At 38.7% G+C, this 21,775-nt stretch overlaps 1 protein-coding gene across 4 annotated transcripts in view; it reads right to left on the reverse strand.

Annotated features, from left to right (window-relative positions):
- Window positions 1-21,775, reverse strand: part of mapkap1 (MAPK associated protein 1) — a 271,086-nt gene that overhangs the window by 206,008 nt on the left and 43,303 nt on the right. For 3 of the 4 annotated variants that reach the window (XM_073052618.1, XM_073052617.1, XM_073052616.1), the window contains 3 exons: window positions 20,218-20,542; window positions 18,237-18,326; window positions 16,007-16,155 (listed from right to left, as the gene is read on the reverse strand). In XM_073052618.1, coding sequence (XP_072908719.1) covers window positions 16,007-16,155; window positions 18,237-18,326; window positions 20,218-20,476 — 498 coding nt within the window. In that variant the 5' untranslated portion in view covers window positions 20,477-20,542. Of the gene's footprint in view, window positions 1-16,006; window positions 16,156-18,236; window positions 18,327-20,194; window positions 20,543-21,775 lie in introns of those variants that run through there. The other variant, XM_073052620.1, reaches the window with a different exon arrangement.

Genomic DNA, 21,775 nt, shown 5'->3' on the forward strand with positions numbered 1-21,775 from the left:
GCAATTACATTCTACCTCAGGCACAGAAACCTGGCCTTTATACAATAATATAGAAGCAGACATCAACTACATTTATTATTTTCAGAACTAGCATTTACAAAGACTTGCAAAGCAAGTCATCAGATCAAGGGAACCTATCACCTTTCAATCCCATTTCGCTGATACAGTTGTTCTTGCTCATGCTTAATTCTTTCATCCATCCTTGACCTGTTGTGCTCCATTTCTTCTGGCATATTTTCTGTGCCTTCATACTTCTGGTTAATTTCTTCATTCCACAGGAGAGACTTGTATCTTCACGATGCAACGAAGAGATGATCTTGGAGATTCACAATATAGCAGAGAGGCGATCTCACAGAGACGAAGGAACAGTTACCGATGTTTGCAGCCTTGGAGTACCTTTTCCGAAGAGTCCAAAAAGAGCGAGATTTCACAGAGTAACTGACAGGGAATGTCCCTTTCACCGAAATGGTCACCACACAACACCCGAGACCATGCAGGGGTTAACCAAACGTGTGTACCGCAATCCACGTATGGACTATACGAAATGTCAGTCAAATTCAAAATGCACAGTGTGCTGCCGGCTAACCCAATCCCTTGGGTTCATTCGAAGCCTGCACTCTCACTCTCTCTTTCTGTCAATTCTTTAACGACTCCTTACCGAGCGGCTCCCGATTTCTGGCAATCAGTCTGTTTCTTTTTTTTATAACGTCCGTATACGTCATCAAGTGAAGCTTAAAGAAATGAAACTACGGATTCCCAGCAAAGCGAAACCATGACCACGTGACACCCACAGGACTTGAAACTACAAGCTTCCAGCAAAACAACTACATCACACTTAGTAAACTAAACTAATATCATGTGACATCCACAGGAATTGAAACTGTGGACCCATAACATTTCTCACTAGATAATTTTCAATCTTGCACTTGATTCTAAAATGTTCTCCATCTTCAAGCTTGCTGCTCCAACATTTTAAATCTTTTAGTTGATCTAATAACATTTTTACTTGTCAACCATGACTGCACCATATTTTCTGTTCAAGGACTAGAGGGATCTATTCACTTAATCTCAACTCATATCAATTTTTTATGTTAACCATACCATACATGTTAATGTAGTTCCCTAAATTTCCATAGCTAATTTGCAACTCGTTCCTTTGTAGCTTACTCTGTTTACATTTAAAACTCCTGTTTTCAATTGAATAAAATCATTTGGCTTCTTTGAAATAATCACTCTCCACTTAAAGTCTCTCAAAGTGGTGCTGGTGAAGCACAAACAAAACAATAAATTATTTTGCAAACACGAGGAAATCTGCAGATACTGGAAATTCAAGCAACACACACAAAACGCTGGTGGAACACAGCAGGCCAGGCAGCATCTACAGGGAGAAACGCTATCGACATTTCGGGCCAAGACCCTTTGTCAGGACTAACTGAAAAGAAAGATCATTTAGGAAAGGAAAATTATTTTATTAATCACACGTTTTCCTTTATTTATCACTGCAATCTATAGCCTGTAACCTCCCTTTTGGAATTGAGCTTTTAAGCTGCCTGTATGACCTTGCATTTTTGCAATGAGAACTGAAGTCTCGAAGGAGCAGGACTGCTGCAGAATGGCATGTATGGGCCGAATTGAGGCAGTGTGGCCTGGGCCCAGGAGCAGAGAGTGAGCCAATGTTTGGCTATTGCTGGAATGGACTTGAAGACGATTCAGTGCGACAGAACCGGGTAAGACGAATGGAGGCAAGGCAGAGTTGAGGTGGTGGGGCCTGGGGCTGAGAGGGAGGAAAAGCCCAAAGGCTTGACTAATTTAAGTGCTGGGTCAAATTGGAAAGGTTGGGTACAAACCGAGTCAAGGTGGGGGGGGGGGGGGGGTGCTGAGCCTGAAAGCGTATTGAAGCAGCAGTGCATAGATCTGAGAGCAAGGACAAACTGAGGTTTGGACAATTTAAGTGTTGCTCCACATTGAAAAGGTCAGGGTATTGGGGTCAGAGGTGAAGGACAGGCCAGTTCGGCTCGTTGCTCTGCAATGTTTATTCATCCATGTGTTGAACTGAGGCTGTGGCCTGCAACTAATGGGTTCCTGAATCAGCTGCAGTGATGACTGGCTTCGTAACTGTGGATTCACTTTCATGAACTTCATTTCTGAATTTGCCTGCTTTTATTGTTCGCATGATTTTTTTTTCCAGCACATTAGATGTTGCATGGTCTTTTTTTAAATGAGTTCTATTGGGTTTCTTTATTTTGTGGCTGCCTATAAGGAGACCAATCTCAAGCTGGTATATTGTAAACATCCTTTATAATAAAGATACTTTGAACTTTATCTACCATGTTATAAACTAATTCTTTTACTAGACTTAAAATATCCTCTTTACCTTGTCGGTGCTTTCACACACTCACACTCATCCAAGACACTCCATCAATTTGTGCTGCACACTATTACTGGACATTTGGTCTGTCCTAATTGTAAGAACACACTGGATTTCCAGCATCTACAGAATCTGTGTTTCCGATCTGCTGCTCTTCTGTGAAGCCTCCGCACTAACAGTGTTCATGGGTTGAATGTCTATTTAGGAATCGGATGGCAGAGGGGAAGAAAACTGTTCCTGAATTGCTGAGTATGTGCCTTCAGGCTCCTGTACCTCCTCCCTGGTGGCAACAATGAGAAGAGGGCATTACCTGAGCAATGAGGGTCCTTAATAATGGACACAACCTTTCCAAGACTAAGCTCTTTGAAGATGTCTTGGACCCAAGATGGAGTTCACTACTTTTACAACTTTCTGTAGCTTTTTTTGATTCCCTCCCCCTCCCACCCCCACCAATAACAGTGAAGCAGCCTGTCAGAATGCTCTCCACTGTAGATCTGTGGAAGTTTGAGTGTTTTATGCGACAAAATAAATCTCCTCAAACTCCTTATAAAATATAGCCACCATCTTGCCAGCTTTATAGCTGCATTGAAATATTGGGACCAGGTTAGACCCTCAGAGATCTTCACACCTCGGTACTTGAAGCTGCTCACTCTCTACACTTCTGATCCCTCTGAGGATTGGTTCACATTCCTTGTTTCTGATTCCTCGATGAGAATCAGTTTGTGTTCCGTGGGTCAGATGCTGCCTGACCCACAGACTTCCTCCAGCATATTGAGGTGACATTTTCATGAACTAGAATGACATAAAATTCAGACATATACATGTAGTTTTGATGCCCTTGGGTTTCCACGTTAGATTTCAGGGGTGTGTTGAGTGCTCATGAAGATATCCAGAGACTGACTACAGGTCACATTACTGGTAGAACACAAAGCCAATTGTGTCTTGAAGATGGAGAAACAAGTAGGTTTTGATTAATCAAACCACTTTATCCTAGATGACATTGCAATCTTCTGTCCTGTTGCAAATTATCCATCGAGCAGAATGCAGTCACAATGAGGACAGAGGAGTTTCTGGGAGAAGTATCAGGAAGCAGATTCAAAATACAATATTAGGCTTGTGAGTTATCCTGCTGGTGAGGGAGTCAATCCGGCTATCAAAATGGCTATTTTGACATAAGGGATGGGAGGTGGGTGAAATTAATTACTGATTGTGAGACCATGACTGAAAAAAATGAGCATATCTACCATGGACCTTACTAAAGATCAGTATGGTTTATACTTGTCTGATAGATATTACTTACCAAATCAGCTTTTCATTAGACAATCATTTCATAATGAAATAAAACATAATTGAACACACAATTACCAGCAAATATCCCAACCTTTGCTCCACTTCACAACAATCTCCATTTCATAAAATGTAGCTTTCTAAAATTGATGTAGAAAATGCCATTACAGTGTGAATGTACTTTAATCTTCTGATGAAGTCACAGATGAATGAGATGATTATAGTTTGGTCTGGAATATTTCAAAAGGAGAGCCTCAGAACAATGTGCAGGTGAGATGTAGAATATTCTTTACACAAAAACAACTATTTTCTGTATTCCACAAGACTCCAGCATCTGAAAGTTAGCCCCACGGTATATGCTGACTGATGAATAAATACCAAGATGCTATTGCCTGACTGAATAATAAAGTTATAAACAGGACAACTAAACAAGGCATGGTAACAGGAAAGAATCAAATTACAGTACGTTCAAAATGGAAGTTCCTGCTATAACTCTCACCAAAAGATGAAATGCTAGAGGCGTATTTGACTTTTTTTTTTCTTGATGACTGCATGCAGCCTCTTGGTCAGCTAAGTACAAAATGACGATTATCTTGGAAACCATGCTGTTGAGAAAAAGGACATGATTGGTTTAAACCGGAACCTTTCCAGTGTCTTTGTATGGGAATGCAAAATGATACTGAACACTAGGAGCCAGAAGTACAGTACTGTGCAAAAGTCTAAGGCACATATATATAGTCTGGGTTCCTAGGACTTTTGCACAGTACAGTCGGCCCTCCTTATCCACGAATTCAACCAACTGCAAATCGCAAAAACCCGGAAGTGCTCTTCCAGCATTTGTTGTTGGAACATGTACAGACTTTTTTTCTTGTCATTATTCCCCAAACAATGCAGTATAACAACTATTTACATAGCATTTACATTGTATTAGGTATTATAAGTAATCTAGAGATGATTTAAAGTATACGGGAAGATGTGCGTGGGTTATCATGGATTGGGATCGAAAAAAGTCAGAAGTCCTCTTACTAAGCAAGTTGGAACAGGTACATCCAGTATTATTTAGCGTCAGTTAGTCAAACATTTGCATTCGTATACAGTATATATTTTACCTTTCTATGCATATAAAACACTTAAGAACGTATGTTTCAGCCCCGGGCTCGGGAAGTTCCCAAGTTCGATTTAGTGACAGATCGCTATGGAGTGCGCTCTTCACTGTGCCAGGTTGATGTGGAGGATCAAAAACCCAAAACTCCAAAACCCAATAATTAAACCACTGCGTTGCTTAGTAATAATTGCAGCTTTCATCAGGGCACAGCCTTTCTCACTTTATCCTTTAAAATTGTTCCGATCGTTGACCGACGTAACCTAACACTTTTCCAATGACCGACGGTGTTTCACCTCTTTCCGACTGCTTCATTATTTCCACTTTATTTTCAATCGTTATCGTGATTATTTTCATGAACAGAAACGCTTCGGATTCAGATCTCTGCCTCTAGGTCCTAATGTCCATCTCACTGACAGGTTAAATAAGGTCTTGGGTTCCGCTGGGTCCTAAGATCCACCACACTGATACAGGTTGAATAAGGGACTTGAGTATCCGCGAGGGGTCCCGGAACCAATCCCTCGTGGATAAGGAGGGCCGACTGCATTGTATTTGTCGACACAGAGCAGAAAGCCACTTTGTAACTCTGGTGAGAGCAAAGGATGTTGGGAATGTTGAGAGTGGAGCACCACAGGAAGGGTGTGGAACAGGTTGCAGGAAGAGTGCCAGGAGTGGGAGGGTGGCACAGGTGCATACACACCCAGTCCTGAGATGCTGGGCAAGGTCATTTGATTCCAAACAATCAGTTTATTGATCATTACAGAATGTCTGTCTGGTGCTTCCTGCTCCCTCCCCTCTTCCTTTTCCCAGCCATGTTTCCCCTCTCCCTGCCCTCTACCCACCAAGCTGACAATAGAGACCCATATCAGAACTGGGTTTATTACCACTCAAAATATAATGAATTTTTTTTTGCAGCAGCAGGACAGTGCAATACATAAAATTACAACAGTACTGTATCAAAGTTTTAAGCACCCAAGTTGTATATATTTGTGTCGAACTTCTGCCAGTACTGTACATCTCCTGTTTTATTTGAAAAAGCAATTAATAATTCAGTTCCCTTATTTATCCCTTTCCAGAATGAATAAATGTTTGGAGCGTTACTGTTTCTACCAACCTCTTGAGCAGTTCATGCCATCTGACAGAAACTGGCTTCATGTGAAGCACTTTCTTTTGCATTTCTTCTGGTTATCAGGGTTGGGGGGGGGGGGGGGGGAGGGAAGAGAATGCCTTTTTATTCTTCGAGTCTTTCATGAATGCTGACATTTCCATCAAATCTTCCTAACCGGAAGAGCAGAGTTTGTGCAGATTGGTAATAACTACTCCACTTTGCTGACAATCAACACTGGTGCACCTTAGGGAAATGGGCTTATCCCACTGCTATTTTTTTTTTACACCAATGACTTTGTGGCTATGCACAGCTAAAATGCCAACTATAAATTTGCTGATTGTTGGCAGAATCTCAGATGGTGATGGGAGGACATACAGGAGCAAGGTATACCAGCTAGCTGTGTGGTGTTTCAGCAACAACCTTGCACTCAAAGTCAGTAAATCCAAAGAGCTGATCATGGACTTTGTAAAAAGTAAGATGATGGAGCACATACCAATCCTCAGATGGATCAAGGTTGGACAGAGTGAGCAATTTCAATGTTAATATCCCTAGGGACCTAACCCAACATATTGATGCAGCTATAAAGACGACAAGAGAACAGCTATAATTTATTAGGAGTTTGAGGAGATTTGATATAAGACCATAAGACACAGAAGCAGAATTGGGCCATTTGGCCCATCGAGTCTGCTCCACCATTCAATCATAGCTGATCCTGCCTTCCCCTCCTCAGCCCGACAGTAGGTATATTAAATAATTAAATTAAATTAGTGCTAAAACAGAAATAAAAAAGCAGTGAGGTAGTGTTCATAGGCTCATGGTATGTCACATAAGACAATCAAATTTCTGCAGATGTATCATGAAGAACATTCTGATTGGCTGCATCACCTGGTGGGAGGGCAGGCTACTGCACAGGATTGAAGTTAGCTGCAGCGAGTTGCAAAATCAGTCAGCTGCATCATGGGGTACTAGCCTCCGTAGTATCCAAGACATCTTCAAGGAGCAGTGCCTCATTGTACCATCAGGCAAAAGGTACAGAAGCCTGAACGTACACAATCAACAATTTCAGGAACAGTTTCTTCCCCTCTGCCATCCGATTTCTAAATGAACTTTGAATCCATGAACACCACCGCACTACTTCTTTAATCTGTTTTTGTACAACTTATTTAATTATTTAATACACATATATTCTTAATGTAATTTCATTTTCCCCTCTATTATGTATTGCATTGTACTGCTGCTGCAAAGTTTACAAATTTTGTGACATATGCCAGTGATATTAAACCTGATTCTGAAATCCTATCATCACTTTTTCTGCTCCAAGAACCAGATCAGCTTCTTCAGTTTATTTTAACTTTCCTTGAGTCTTCCAACTCAGCATGGTCTTGTTGCTTTTCCTGGTGCTCACAATTGAACACAATATTCCAGCTGAGGCTAAATTGATGACTATCTATCATTAACTTCTTTTAATTAATATTCCATTTCCATGTTATTAAAAGACACACTGAATTTCAGTGGATGACCACAGACTTATTGAGCTGATATTAAATCTATTCCAGTGCACATTTCTACACATCATGGGTAAACATTAGAATTAATGCCTTTGTGCCCAAGTCTTCAGAATATTTGCAGAAGAGTAGTCACAAAACATACCTCTGCAAAATGTAAGTGCTGCTCTCTCCAGTCTCTAAATAAACTTTTCACTGATACTCTCTGCCTACTGTCCCTTAAATTTACATCCCATCTGTCATAAAGATGTTATTTTGTTTACTTTCCAGCATTCTGTCAAATATGCTTTGTAAGTCTGCTCGAACATCAGACCTACTTATACTTAAGGCCACCAACTTCCTTTAGCTTTCCTTGTGTTGTGCTTGCTTTCTTTTGATATTAACTCAAACCTTTTCTCATACCTGTCCTGACGAAGGGTCTCGGCCCGAAACGTCGACAGCGCTTCTCCCTATAGATGCTGCCTGGCCTGCTGTGTTCTACCAGCATTTTGTGTGTGTTGTTTGTATTTCCAGCATCTGCAGATTTCCTCGTGTTTGCCCTTTTCTCATACTTTTACTTGCCCCCCTTCTTAAAAATCTGTTCAGTCATTTCTTCCAGGAGATTTCAGGAATTAAATTTGTAGCAATAAGTACAGCACATCACAAATTTTTCAGCCTCAGATGGGCCATCTTAAACATCATTTGAAATTAATAATTCTTAACTCAACAGTAACTTCAATGTCAATTAAAATGAGATTCAAGAACTAATTTTCTGTAACAGTGAATAAAACTCAGATCTTAAAGTGAGGTTGTCATTCAGTTGTCTGAATTCAAATAGATGGATTCACAGGTTTAAAAAAATACATTTTGCATTAAATTACTATTATCCAACTGATCAAAGCAAAAGGCATTAACAGACCAAATTCAACTTGCCAAAAATATAATAAGACTGAGCAAGAATTTTAAACATCTCATTTATACCATACAGCTTAATCTGCTTGAGGACACGAATTACAAACAAGCTACATGCTCTTAATAATACAATTACATTAGATCCCTTCAAACTTGAACATAGTAAAAATATCAACAAGTTATCACAAAGATTCATCTGTTTTGAATAGAGTTTACCAAAATCTTACGCACTATGTCAAGAATAAATTGAGCAAAAGAACTTGTTAAATTGCATAACTTTGTACATGTGCATTGGTAAAGATGCTGTGGAACACTTGATTCCACCACAGCAATATGTTCAAACAGAGCCAGCATTGCACAGCAGAGAAACAGTACCTTCAGCCCATGTCAATGTCCACCATGCTCATTCATAAAATTCCCACTTATCTGTATTAATTCATATCCCTCTACATCCTGCTGATTCAAGTGTCTGTCGAGGTGCCTCTTACATTCCCAGCTCCACCACCACCTCTGGCAGCTCATTCCTAATATCAACCACTCTGAAAAAAAATTACCTCTTGAATTCCCTTTAAATCACCTTGATTTGACCGTAAACCTACACCCTTTAGTTTAATCAACCCTAATATGGGAAACAGACACTGGCCATTTATCCTATCTATGCCTCCCGATCTTACATACCTCTATCATGTCACCTCCCAGTCTCCTTTGCTCCAGGGAAAACAGAACCAGCATCTCCAATCTCTCCTGATAACTCTAGTCCCTCAATCCAAGCAATGTCCTTGTAAATCTTTTCTACACCCTCTCCATCTTAATCACATCTTTCCTGTACTGTGGCAACCAGAATTACACACAACACTCAATGCTTGAGCCAAAGGCAGCAAACATCCCATAGGCCTTATTAAACATTTCATTTGCCTGTGGTGTCAATTTCAAGGAGGTTTGTACTTGTACCCAAGATCTCTCTCCTCAACACAACCCAGAGCTTTGTCATTCACAGAGTATGACCGCGGCGGTTTTTACTTTAAAAAAAAATGCTTCACTTCAGATTTGTCAAGAGTTAAATTCCATCAGCCTTTCCCTTGCCCACTTCAGCTGATCTGGATCCTGGATCCTGTTTTAACTTTCATTGTCCATTATACTACTAATTTACGTGTCTTCTATACATATACTAATCATGGCATGTGCAGCCTCACCCTAATCAAAGAGTGTGCTCTGATCCTTGCGTCACCCTCTCGCATGCAGGCATTCCATCAGAAATAAAGCCTCTGCCTCAAACCACCAAACCAATTTTGTATCCAACTGGTGAGCTCACATTCTAATCTTCAACATCAATCTACCATATAACAGCCTTGAGGTCCATCTCCTACAACCTTTGTGATCACCACTTCAAAAACAATTTAAATCAAATTTGGGAGACATGATCTTCCATTCCCAAAGCCATGCTGACTATCCCGAACCAGCCCCTGCCTTTACAATTATACATACATCCTGTCTCTCTGACTCATTCATCCCTGCAGCCCTTCTGAAATAAAGACAGTGTTAGCCATTATCTAGTCTTCTCATACCTTGCCTGGAGCCCAACAGTTTCCTTCCTTGCTGCCAAAAACATTCCAGAATACATCTCGTCAAGCCCTGGAGATACTGCTACCTTACTGCACTTGAAAAACTCCAACTTCTTCATAATGTTGATGTGCTCTAGGATATCACTGTTCCCTCCCCTGAACTTTCCAGCTTCTGTGTTCTTTGCCATAGTGAACTGAAGTATTTAAGTCCTTGCCCATTTTTTGTGACTTCACACGGAGTACCAACTGATTCTTACGTGTTCCTACGCTCTCTAACTACCCTTTTACTCTAAAATATATTTATAGAAATTCTAGGGAGCCTCCTTTATCTTAACCAATCTATTGCCTGCCTTCCTTCATGCTCTCTTACATTCCTTACCAATGGATTCACTTCATCCTTACTACCTATCCTGAAATATCCCTCTTTTTTCCCCCAACCAGATACTCAATATCACTCAAAGATTTGCTAAACCTGTCTGCCTTGCCTTCCCCAAACAGAACATGCTTCCGCTAAAATCTTCCCATTGCACTTTTAAAATCATCCATTTACGACATTTCACTCACAAACAGCCTATCCCAATCAACTTTTGAAAGTTCCCATCAAAATCAGCCTTCATCCACTTTAACCCAAGCAGCAGTCTCATCTTGCCATAACCATATGGAAACAAATAGAATTATGGTCACTCGTCCCAAAATGCTCCTCCAAAGAAATGTCACCAGTAGCATGGCCTCACTGCAGCAGAGGTCGTCAAGTAGGGGCATCTACATTTCTTCAGAGAAGTTTCCTCAACAAATTCTACTCCAATTTATCCATTAACAGATGCTGGAAATCTCGAGGAACACACACAAAATGCTGGAGGAGCTCAGCAAGACAGGCAGCATCTATGGAGAGGACTAAGTAGTTGACATTTTGGGCCAAGACCCTTCATCAGGACTGGAAAGGAAAGGGGAAGAAGCCAGAAGGTGGGAGGAAGGGAGGAATACAAGCTGGCAGCAGATAAGCAAAACACAATAGAGCAAAAGACACGTACAAAACTTTTCTCATCAATCCTGAAGAAGGGTCTTGGCAAAAAATGTGGACTATATTCATTTCCATTAATGCCTCCTGATCTGCTGAGCTCCTCCAAACATTTTGTGTGCTACCCCTTGGCATTACAGTAATCCCAGACAATTTTGGGGAAGGTAGTATCTCCTATAATATACAACCCTATTATTCTGACAAACATCTCTAATTGCTCAAACTGTATGCTTCTTGAATTCCTGCTGTTTATTGCATAAACCATTTATTTCTAAGTGTTACCCATTTAGCCTCGCTGCACATTCCTCCCAGGGATATCCTCCAAGTACTACAGTAATGTTCTCCATAAACAAGGAGTACAACCTTTCCTGCTCCCTCACCATGCCTTTATGACACCGTAACAACTGGAACCCTAAACATTCATGTGCCAGTCCTGCTCATCCTCCAACCACATTTCCATAACAGGCAAAATATCGCAGTCCCATTTGCTGATCCACTGCACGCAATTTAAATCTGTACCTTGTCTAACTTTAAAAGCCCATGGCAAAATCTGAAAATGAAGTGTGCTTTCCAGGTAAAAGCACTAGACCATTGATCTAGGTTGATTTCATGTTGATATTCTCAAAACAGTGTTTAAAGTCCAGGGAACAGTCGACAGAAACAACGCAACACAATTCAGTTGTGTAAACATTACAGCAAAACTAAGGCTTCCTTGGTAGGCCTCAGAATCCATATACTTCTTAAAATCAGCAGTGCTTAAAATTTGCCACAAAAATATAAGTCCAGAAGTGCAAGACATTATAAGGACAAGTTTCAAAAACAAAACTGCAGAACAGAAATTGCAATTAAACAGAGAAATCTAGAAATTACTGTTACTGATTACCTGCTTTTCCACAAAAGTCTCCTCCAATGTCATCATCACAAACTGAACCAGTATGAATACCAATTATCTACTCTCACTCAAACATAATGGCCTCTACAGGACCAACCAAAGGTGTTATTGTCTTTTTTACAACTGCAAGACATTGCTGAACATTAAGAATATCAAGAACTGCAGGTCTATTCCATCAGCAAGTTACTGGTCAGCAGAGGAGCTGGACTTGGTGTGGTCTGGTACAGAGAGGTGTCAGAGTTGGTACTCCGGTGGCAAAGATGGCATGCAGTCTAAAAGTGAGTGGTTGTCTCAGTAGTTTTTCTTGTGATTCCAAGACCCTGTTGGACACTGGTAATGTGGAATGCAACAAGTCCACTTCACTGGTCTACTGGTGGCACGGGAGTTGCACAGCCTAAGCTGTAGCACGGAATAGGCCTCATGTCTGTTGCAGCCACCCAGGAGAGGTGATGTCAGAAGTGGTGTGTTGTGGCATCCATGCTCACTCTGGTGCTGCCCTCCAGTGTTCCCTCAGTTGAAGATGAGCTGCATTGTGTTCGTCTGCAGCATGCTGCAAACTTGTCCTTGCCAACAACATCCATAGACTCAGGGACTTGGGTTATATTATACTTTTTTGTGTCTATATGTTATCTCCCGATTTGTTTAATGTGTACAGTGAAACAATATTACAAAAAATAAGAAACATCTTGGGAATCAACGTTGGCAGTGAAAACATCAATAATTTCAGATATGCGGAATTCACTGTGTTAATTGCAAGTACGGAGGAAGAACTACAAAACTTAATTGATATAGTTGTTGAAGAAAGTGCAAAAATGGGTCTATCTATCAACTGCAAAAAGACAGAATGGATGGTGATATCCAAAAAAAAAATGAGAATTCTATCTGCAGGCTGAGAACAAATGGGGGAGACATAAAACAGTACAGAACTTTTGCTACCTAGGAAGCTGGGTGACATCAGATGGCAGGTGCAACATGGACATCAGAAGAAGAATAGGGATGGCAAAAGACATCTTTACGAGAATGAAGTGTATACTGAGCAATACTAAACTAGGCATGACAGCCGCCTCAGAGTACTGACATGTTACATTTATCCAGTTATGTTATATGGCTCAGAATGTTGGACAATATCCAGTAACATGAGGAAATGAATTGAAGCAGCAGAGATTTGGTTCTTGAGGAGGATGCAAAGAATATCATGGACGAAACAAATATCTAACGACGATGTCATGAACAGCAAGCACAGAAAGAGAAATAATATGAGATCATGAAAAGGCAAAGTGACTTCATTGGACATGTGATTAGGAAAGAGGAGTTAGAATGCACAATAATTATGGGAAAGATTGAAGGGAAGAAAACAAGAGGAAGGCAAAGACAAATGACGATGGAGACAGCAGCCAGAGAACTGGAAATGAATACCAATGAAATGATTCACTTGACCCGAAACAGGAGTGTGTGGGCCATGGCAGTCAAAGCTCAAACTGGGCACGGCACCTGATGATGATGATGATGATGATAATTTGTTTACTGCTATCTTATATGTGCTGTGTCTAACTATTGGTACTGTGTTTTGCACCCTGGTCCTGGAGGAACACTGCTTTGTTTGGCTGTATTCATGGGTATTCACGTATGGTTGAATGACAATTAAACTTGAACTAAGACAATTGCACTGCTCCAAAGAGCACTGAGGTCATTTCTTACCCTCAGCAATTAGGCTCTTCGGCTTTACAGCACCAGCAATCACCAATTAGAGTTAGAATATCACTGCTATCTATAACAATTTTGTATGTTCTCCCTGTGATTGCACGGGTTTCCTCTGGGGCTCCGGTTCCCTCCCCAGCCCAAAGGCATACAGGCTTGTGGGCATGCTGTGATGGCATTGGAAGCATGGTGACATATGCAGGCTTCCACAATCCTTGATTTGACTTGATGGAAATGACATTTCACTACCTGTTTTGATGTACATGTGGCAAGTAATGCTAATTTTTCTCTTCAAGAAACCTTAAGGAAAGCTTGTGCAGACAGATTACCTTAAATCCAATACACAAACAGCTTTTAACTTGCATACAGTACATGCACCTTAAACAAGACTGGTCTGAGCTGACACTGCCAACTGATGCATAAATAGCTTCTTTAAACTTTGCCAGTCTGCTGCTATGGAAATCCTGACCCACCCAAGGGATGTGTGACATCACTCTGCCCCCAACCATCCTGGAACTGCATTTGCTGTTCAGCAGTGCATTGGAAAGTTAAGCATAAATGAAATTAAAACTGGATGACTGTTTTTGTACCTCAAGAGAGATAACAACTAAGACCACATGTGAAATAAAGAACTGACTGGAAACACGCACATTTCATCTCAAAAGGGAAAATAAGTATATCTGAAATACTGTGCACATTCATGTACGAACAAACATGCAGTTAGCGCAATGCTATTACAGCTCGGGGTGTTCCAGAGTTTGGGGTTCAATTCTGGCGTTGTTCTGTCAGGAGATTCTGTATGCCCTCCCCGTGGAATGCGTGGGTTTTCTCCAGGTGCCTGGTTTCCAAACACAATTAAAAAATCATACTGGGTCACTGTGATTAGGTTCGGGTAAATCGGGTTGTGGGGTCACTGGGCTGATGTGGCTTGAAGGACTGTATCGCTAAATAAATAATAAAACTAAAACAATATAAATACTGGTCCTGATTTGGTGCAAAGATAAAACATATATTTCTCCTTTACTTAAAACATTATTCAAAACCCATGTACGTGAGAGCAACTTCAAGTAATGCTGAAATTGCTTTCAGCTTTTCCTTCCAGGCTGTTCTGTTTTATGTCTTCTGTGGAGCAATCAAGGGAAATAAATGGTCTGTCAAGCACTTAGAAACTCCGTTATTTATGAACTCTTTGTGCTATAAAATGACCTCAAAATTAAATACAAACCTTAATACATGTCTAAGTGAACTTTTAAATTGTATACCTAAGCCATTAAAAAAAACTGATTAGTAATTTCTGAAGCCAGAAAATTATTGCGTGAATTGTAAATTATTGGGAAATATTTCAAAACAATAGGTTTTAAAATAGACTAGAAATTGAGTTCTTGTCTCTTTGTAACTAGCTGATAATTGTTTAATGACTGGTCATTCAGCAAACTTGTTATCAATGTTGTGAGGTACCAAGGATCCTTTTGTCAAAGGGAAGCTCACACCATAGACACAGCAAATTTTAACTGCCAACCTTACGGTGAGAATTGAGACCTAATGCTTTACAACTTTCACCATACTTGTGTTTGAAATCATCTTGAATAGAAAGTACTGTCAAGTGTTGAATAAAACCCCTTAGAACATTTGCTGCATTAACTATTAAGCTTGAAATAGTTTGAACTGAGTTGAAAGGCAGTAGATTATTCAAAAGTCATTAAATAACAAAATAGTTTACAATTGGTGGGGTATATACACAAAAAGTCAATTTTAATTGTGAACTCATTATTTCCATCATGAGAAATATTCTGCATTGTGGCAGAAAGGAAGGCTTTACAACAGGGAGTCCAAACTGACCAATGGATCACTGGCTACCTGCCATCAAGGACATATAGACAGAAAAGTACCAGAAAAGGGCCAGTAACATCATAAAGGATCCCACACACCCTGCTCATGGACTGTTTGTCCAGCTCTTATCAGGGAGGAGGCTACATAGCATCTACGTCAGGACCACGAGACTCTAAAGCAGTTACTTTCCCCAAGCAGCAAGGCTGATACCAGCTATCTACTAACCCACCACTACTTTATCATTAGCTGTTAGTTACCTTATGTACAGACATTCCTGTATCTAGCATCACGTTATGGACATACTACATAAACCATCTTAGGTACTTAAAGTGTTTTTTTTTTATTGTTGCGCTCTTTCGTCTTATTGGGAATGTTTTGTGCTGCCTGCACTAGTTCCTGATTAACAATTATTTAATTCTCCTTTACACTCGTGTACTGGAAATGACAGTGAACAACCTTGAATCTTCAACTACTTTCAGAGATTCCTAGATATCATTATAATCTTTTAGAGAAGAAATTTCCTGAGACTTAGTTATTCAACTGCTCTGCTTCATAAAGATGACAGTCAAGTCAGCAGGTTCACCAAAAATAATCCAACACTCAGCTTGTTAGCTTTAAAGTTACTAAATGGCCTCCTTCAAAAGTAGTGACTAACAACAATCTTGATTCATTGGCACAACTTTGTTTTATGTACCAATGGCATATCTAATAACATATAAATTGTGAATTTCAATTCTGCACTCACCTTGCCATCAAATTTGGAATACTCATTAAATGGGTTGTTCAGCTGCTGTGGACAATGTTCAAGTCGTACAGAAAGCACAGATGATGTTGCAGTATTCAGTGGTTTTGTACGGAAGTCCTTCTTTTCAAACAAGCAAGCTAGTTCTTCAGCTGAAATAAGGAAGAAACACTGTTTAATACTTGTTCACTATAAACAAATTGCCCATGAAGTTTCAAACAAGTCGTTCTCAGAATCACGTTTAGTACACTAGAATATGTCATGAAATTTGTTGTTTTCCAGCATCATTACTGTGCAAAACATACAAAAAAACAATAAATTACAATATACATTTAAAAAAACCAAGTAGTGTAAAAATTAAGCCAAAAATAGGTAGTTTTCATGGGTTTAGAAAACTGTTGGCAAAGGGGGAGAAGCTGTTGCTAAAATGGTGATTGAAGGCATGGTCTCGAAGGCAATGTGCAAGTAAAGCTCTGGTGCTTTAAATGCAACAAGTGAAAATGGACAATGCTTACTCTTTTCAAGTTCACTGCCTTGAATCACAAGCCAGACAATGAATTAAAGGCACTGAAGCACAACAGTGTGAAACCATCAAATAAATGAACTTCAAAAAAGCAAATAAAAATAAAAGTGAAAGTAAAAGGCTTGCAGAGGTAATTAAGATCCAAGTTCTATTCAAGCAGCAATAATAGTGGTTTCCAAAGTCAAGCTCAACCATAAACTTGCTATAACTTGCGCCACAGACATTTAACTTTTATCCCTTTGCATAACTCAAACATTAGCAACTTTATTTCTCAGAAACTTCAACACAGAATTGAACCTTAATATAATTTATGACATACATAATTGGAGAGAAAAGCAAGTGCAGTTAAGTGCTCATTTTCTCAACTCATATGCATTATTTCTTTCCTAAATTAAAATGCAAGGTTTTTTTTAAGTGCACCATCTTCATTCAGTATTTTATGAACATTTTTAAAAGAATCAAGCATGACTTAATGCATACCATGTATCTGCAATAATGCCATTCAACATGTTTCATGCTCTATGATCACAGGATTTCTAATGACTATCAAAACAGACACTGCTCTCTACAAGTTGAGAAAAATAGATAGTAAATGAGCTTTGAAATGCTGGGTATTTTGAAATGCTGCTCTTTGATATTATGAACTATCAATTGTATGCACCAAAGCAAAATAATTAGATTCAACTGATGACTACAATGAATTAAATAAAAGATGCAATCCATGGACAGACTTTTTAAACTTCCTCTTAAGTATCACATTTTCTTCCAAAATTTTTGGTTTGGAACAACATTCAATCAATTGCCATTAACTTTGAAAGTAAAAAAAAACACAAGTACAGAGTGCTTTACAATCCTGCCATCTCTGTAATTACTATCCAATGAAATTAACTATTTCGATATGCATACAAAAATCAACACAAAAGTGATCTTAATCAAAAGCATTCGAACCATTACTCATTGCAAAGGTTTTTCTCTCAACCCATACACTGAAAAGATGCTACAAAATTGCTTTGCAGTATAGACTATTCACCAAATTAAATTCTCAAAACAGAATTTCAGATTGAATTTTTAAACAGCATAACCACATACTATATGGCTCAGAATATTGGACAATATCTAGTAACATGAGGAAACGAATTGAAGCAGCAGAGATGTGTTTTTTTGAGGAAGATGCAAAGAACATCATGGATGAAATGAATTATCTAATGAGGATGTCATGAACAGAGCAAGCACAAAAAGAGAAATAATGAATGAGATCATGAAAAGGCAACGTAACTTCATTGGACATGTGATTAGGAAAGAGGAGTTAGAATGCACAGTAATTATGGGAAAGATTGAAGGGAAGAAAACAAGTGGAAAGCAAAGACAAATGACGATGGAGACAGCAGCCAGAGAACTGGAAATGAATACCAATGAAATTATCCACTTGACCCGAAACAGGAGTGTGTGGGGCATGGCAGTCAAAGCTCAAACTGGGCACGGCACCTGATGATGATGATGAACTACATGCTGCAATCAATTAATTTAACAAGTTTGTGTTTAAGCTTCATTCCATGTTTCAGCAACACTTTTTAAAATCAATATACAGAATCATTTTAGTTTGAAATATTATTTTAAAGTAACTTTTTGAGACTAAAATAACGGAAATATTCAAGTCAGACACTGCAGTTTAGGATCAAGTTACATACAACAAACCAAAACATGCCTTACCTGAAAGCATAGTGTTTCGTTCTTTCCACTGAACATTTTTACATTTAATCTGATTTTGTCGTTCTTTTCGTAATCGTTCAAGCCTTTGAGCTGCAGAGAGGGGAAAAAAAATTTCAAAAACCAAAATCTTTGTCTAGGGAAGTCAGCAATAAAAGTGTCATAATGAAATATAATTACACATTTTAAATGGGTATTTTATATTGTATTATAACTATGTCAAACACTCATAAATTTTCAAAGATGACACCACAGCTATGCAAATACCAACAAAATTCTGAAAGTGTCCATGATTAATAATTGAATTTAAAAGACATAAAACATTAATAGAGCTCATAAAGAGTTTCAACAGTGCAGGGAATATTAAAATGTAAAAACATGTGTGATTAATAATCTAGTTCACAACTATAAATCATTAATAATGTTTCTTCCCGAAATGTTAATGGTTAGTAAAAGTCAATTGACTATCAGATTACAAGGAATAAAATTATTACCTGGGTTTTCTTAAACTCAAAAGAAGTGAACTTAATTTCTTGTCCAGTATTTTATTATTTTAATGATCAAATTAAAATACCAAAGGAATATGTGTCTCAAATATAGTATGAAGTGAAAACAAATACTAAATCCTCTTTGAATTTGGACCCGAGAAGTGTAGTAAGTTTTACTCATCTAATATTGCACCCACGATGCTTTAACTTTATTTAAGAGAAGCCTTCAAACTGTGCATCCTCTCCCATAATATACATTGTCACCTGTTTTTGATGATGGACCATCTATGGTGCCCCATCATTGAAATGTCCCAACAACCTATGAACTCACTTTCAAGGACTCTTCATCTCATGTTCTCAATATTTATTGCTTATTTATTTAATATTATTTCTTTCTTTTTGTATTTGAACAGCTTGTTATTTTTTGCACACTGGTTAAAAGTCCTAGTTGGTTTAGTCTTTCATTGATTCTATTATTTATTATTTATTTTTTGAGATTAAGCACAAAATAAGCCCTTCCAGCCGTGCCACCCAGCAATCCTGACTTAATCCTAGTCGAATTATGGGGCAATTTAAAATCACCAATTAACCTACCAACTGGTACATCTCGACTCTGTAGGAGGAAACTGGAGCAACCAAAGGAAACCCACACGATCATGGAGAACGTACAAACTCCTTATGTTTCCTGTACTGTAAAGCATTATGGATTTATTGAGTACACCCGCAAGAAAAGGAATCTCATGGTTATATATTGTGATATATGAACTTTGGTAATAAATTTACTTTGAACTTTGAATTTTAGAGGGAGCCCCGTCCATAAACTTGCCTGATATATCAAACTGTACATTGAACTGCAGAGTTTAACTTGAAGCCCTCAGGGAAAATTACTTTTTTTTAAAATCTCGTCTGATACCATTGAGAATATAACAACAAATTCTACTAAATAGTGTAGAAATACAATTTTAAATCTCATATGATTTAAACACTATGTTATGCTTTTAAAAACAGCATATTATTTCCCAAATAAGGATGTTACTGAGATAAACATATACAGTTGAAAAGGGGTGGAGTGGGGTGAGAAGAGCCACAAGACAAATCACTTGCTATTCAGCTGCAAGCCCAAATCCTGCAGGGAAATAGTGAAGTGTCTTTTTCAATAGCGAAACAAGTGTCTTCTTGATCTCGAGATACAACATGCCACAAAACCGTGATGTAAACCCTCCCCCACTCAACCACCTACATCCTACAATTTCTGGCAATATTAAAAATGGCAACTTTTTTCAAACTGCACAAGTTAATCATCCCAATTTGTTACAAGGTTATAGATAGCCTAATTTACACAGTTGCTTACTTTTAGGAGAAGCAAAATACTAATTCTGATTTTAAAATTTTACTGCAAAGAATCAGGATTACAAAGCATTTCTGCTCAATTATGGAGATTAATTCATTACAGACTAAATTCTTCTTACTCACCCAAGATGCATTTAGGGTTTTACCTGTGTTTGATCGTCTCCGAATACCAAAATCCCAGCTTGAGGTAATGTCAACTGATTGCGAGTAGTCATAAACCTGAGTTTCACCACTCCCTTCCCCCTGCACATTTGTCCTGAAATTGCTGGATACAGGAGCATACATTTTCTCCATATCAACATCATGGTCAATAAGAACCATTTCACACATCCCTGTGTCATCACTTGTGACATGTGACTGACGGATGTGAGCCAGGATAATAGCAGGGTTGTCCAGAAAGGCCATTCTTTTGATGAAGCAGCTTCTTTGAAAGTTATTTGCTCTCTTCCATGTTACATCCTGAAAGGTGAGCTGAAAGACAAAATAAAAAGATCTACTGATCACAAAACAAAACTTTGACAAACTTTTCCTCTGCTCAACCATCATCAGATTGGCACCTTTCAACAATATAGAATTCCTGTGATAAAATATTTCACAATGTCAGACTTGAAAAATGCTCTCTATAGGGAAAAAAACCTGAAAATTGCATACTTTAATGCTTGTGTACTTGTTTTACACAAACACAATCTTTTTAAGGTGGTTCCTTTCTGTATCGAAGATGACTTAAGCTGTCTTACATGTCCTCCAATCTTGACAGGCTGAAAGATTCATTGTGAATCAAATCATCCAGCGTGGAGTGGCCATTGCACAACACAATCTGCTAAAACTAACTTCTAAGTGGCAAGGTGTTCATTGACTCTAGATTTAGCTTTACTACCATGACTTTACATGTGCATACATATCAAACTGTTTACTTGCTTTGAGCTCTTCCCCCACCATCTGCTCAGAGCAAATTGGTTTGTCATTGTTAGCGCATACCAAGGTACAGTGAAATTTACTTGCCAACCACACATCATCACTTCACCACGAATGTTCCCCAAGCACTGAACAATCTCACTTCTTGTACCATTCTCACCGGAAGGTCATGCTTAAAAAAAAGCTGTCTGAGCTGTAGTTCAAGTGGAGGTACAGAACCCCATGTCATCTAATTGCAAGACATAAGCGACTGGGCACCATATCACAGTCAACAGGATGAGGATAGATGGTTCTATGGTATTTTTTGAACCAATAATTATAACAATAAATACTTCAACTATGAGGATTCTTTTGGCACAGTATCTTGGTCCAAAACTGATCTGGAAAATTTTCAACGAAAATTCAGAAGCAACATGACAAATGTTGGAGAACACTCAAATATACTCATATTAACACTACCTAGGACAGAACAAGGAAGAGGAATAACAGACAATGAATTTACACAGATATAACTTTTAAAATACATATTTTTAACCAAGTGAATTCAATACTCCACAAGAGGATATGCAATTCTGATGAGCACAACCCACTGAATTTATATGAAAGCACAACTCAGAAAAATGAAATTATCACTACATCTACAACTGGTATCATCCCAAAGTCACCACACAATAGCATTAAGCAGTAAGGTCTAAACAGCAATATTTATGTACATCTGTAGAAAGCCACAACACGAAACACCACCAGAATATTCTGAAATTTCCTAGATTGAGAAATGTGTGTGCTTGG

This window comes from Hemitrygon akajei, chromosome 7 (genome assembly GCF_048418815.1).
Source record: "Hemitrygon akajei chromosome 7, sHemAka1.3, whole genome shotgun sequence".
NCBI lineage: Eukaryota > Metazoa > Chordata > Chondrichthyes > Myliobatiformes > Dasyatidae > Hemitrygon > Hemitrygon akajei.